This window comes from Plectropomus leopardus, unplaced genomic scaffold, assembly GCF_008729295.1.
Source record: "Plectropomus leopardus isolate mb unplaced genomic scaffold, YSFRI_Pleo_2.0 unplaced_scaffold11005, whole genome shotgun sequence".
NCBI lineage: Eukaryota > Metazoa > Chordata > Actinopteri > Perciformes > Serranidae > Plectropomus > Plectropomus leopardus.
Window position 1 is genome coordinate 1 of NW_024611624.1, and position 1,264 is coordinate 1,264.

Sequence of the window (1,264 nt, forward strand, 5' to 3'; positions counted from 1 at the left end):
TATTTATCTCTTTTGCTTTAACTGTAATATTGACTTAAGTGGAATCCCACAGAAATAAGCGCCTGTGTATAAAGTGCGATCGTTGGCCTGATTTTCACGCCGTGGCTGTTGGTGTGCGTCAGGGCGGCTCTGTGGGGATCCTCATCGAGTGGAACTGCGACCTGGACAAAGACTCCTCGCAGTGTAACCCCGAGTACAGCTTCACCCGTTTGGACCTGAACCTCAACAACTCGATTACATCCGGATACAACTTCAGGTGCGTCTCCTGTCCTCAGGTATTCACCAAGGATTTAAACGGAGCGCACTTCCTCCTCTGAGTTTTCCGTCTTTTAATGGTTTTTTAAACGTTTTCTCTCCCCTCTGCAGATACGCCCGCTACTTCAAGGACCCGAGTGGTGAAACCTTTCGCACTTTGTACAAAGTTTACGGGATTCGCTTTGATATAATGATCAATGGCCAGGTGCGGCAGTCATGTGATCAGTTTTGCTTTTTCTGTCTGACGTCAGTGACTCCGGTTAGTCTCGAGTGAATTCCTCTTATTGTTTTGCAGGCTGGGAAATTCAATATTGTTCCTACGATTATTGCCATCGGTTCGGGTGTGGCCCTGCTGGGTGCAGTAAGTCATTCGTCAAAATATTATGCTGATGTGTCAGAGGGTAGTACTTTTACTTTGAGAATACCTCAGGGTGATTTATGAGAACAAAAATAATGATTCTCACTTGTTTCTTTCTTCAGGGCGCCTTTGCGTGTGACATGATCCTGCTGTACATGATGAACACCAGCTCTTTTTACCGAGAGAGGAAGTTTGAAATCATCAACTTTAAGTATGACGAACTGTGTTTGCACTAACTTTAAAGGGACAGTTTTGATTTTTGTTTTTAAAGTGGGGTTATATGAGGTACTTATCAATATTCAGTGTGTTACCTACAGCAGATTTCAGTCGGCACGCTCCCAGTTTGGAGAAGCAGGCACCAGCAGCACCAGCAGCACCAGCAGCACCAGCAGCACCAGTACACCAGTACACCTGTGTACACCTGTGTACAGCTGTGTACACCTGTGTACAGCTGTGGACGAGGACAGCAGCAAAATCTATCTGAGCCACCTAAAAAACACCCATATCAGTTAAAGTACACACACAAATATATACATATACAGGTCAATGACTTGACATCTACTGCATCTTTTTAGTACTGAAGTTTAACTGCATGAAAAGATACCATATATATTTAGTACCTCTCCCATATGTATACTCACTTTACTTTAA

The 1,264-nt window shown here is 43.8% G+C and overlaps 1 protein-coding gene across 1 annotated transcript; it reads left to right on the forward strand.

Moving 5' to 3' along the window:
• Positions 1 to 74: 74 nt before the first annotated feature.
• LOC121963372 (P2X purinoceptor 5-like) lies at positions 75 to 862 on the forward strand (the record flags this gene model as incomplete). The annotated part of the gene is made up of 4 exons (XM_042513658.1): positions 75 to 256; positions 367 to 460; positions 551 to 616; positions 736 to 862. Coding segments are annotated over 4 exons (456 nt in total), but the record flags the coding sequence as incomplete, so codon positions are not given.
• Positions 863 to 1,264: the final 402 nt, after the last annotated feature.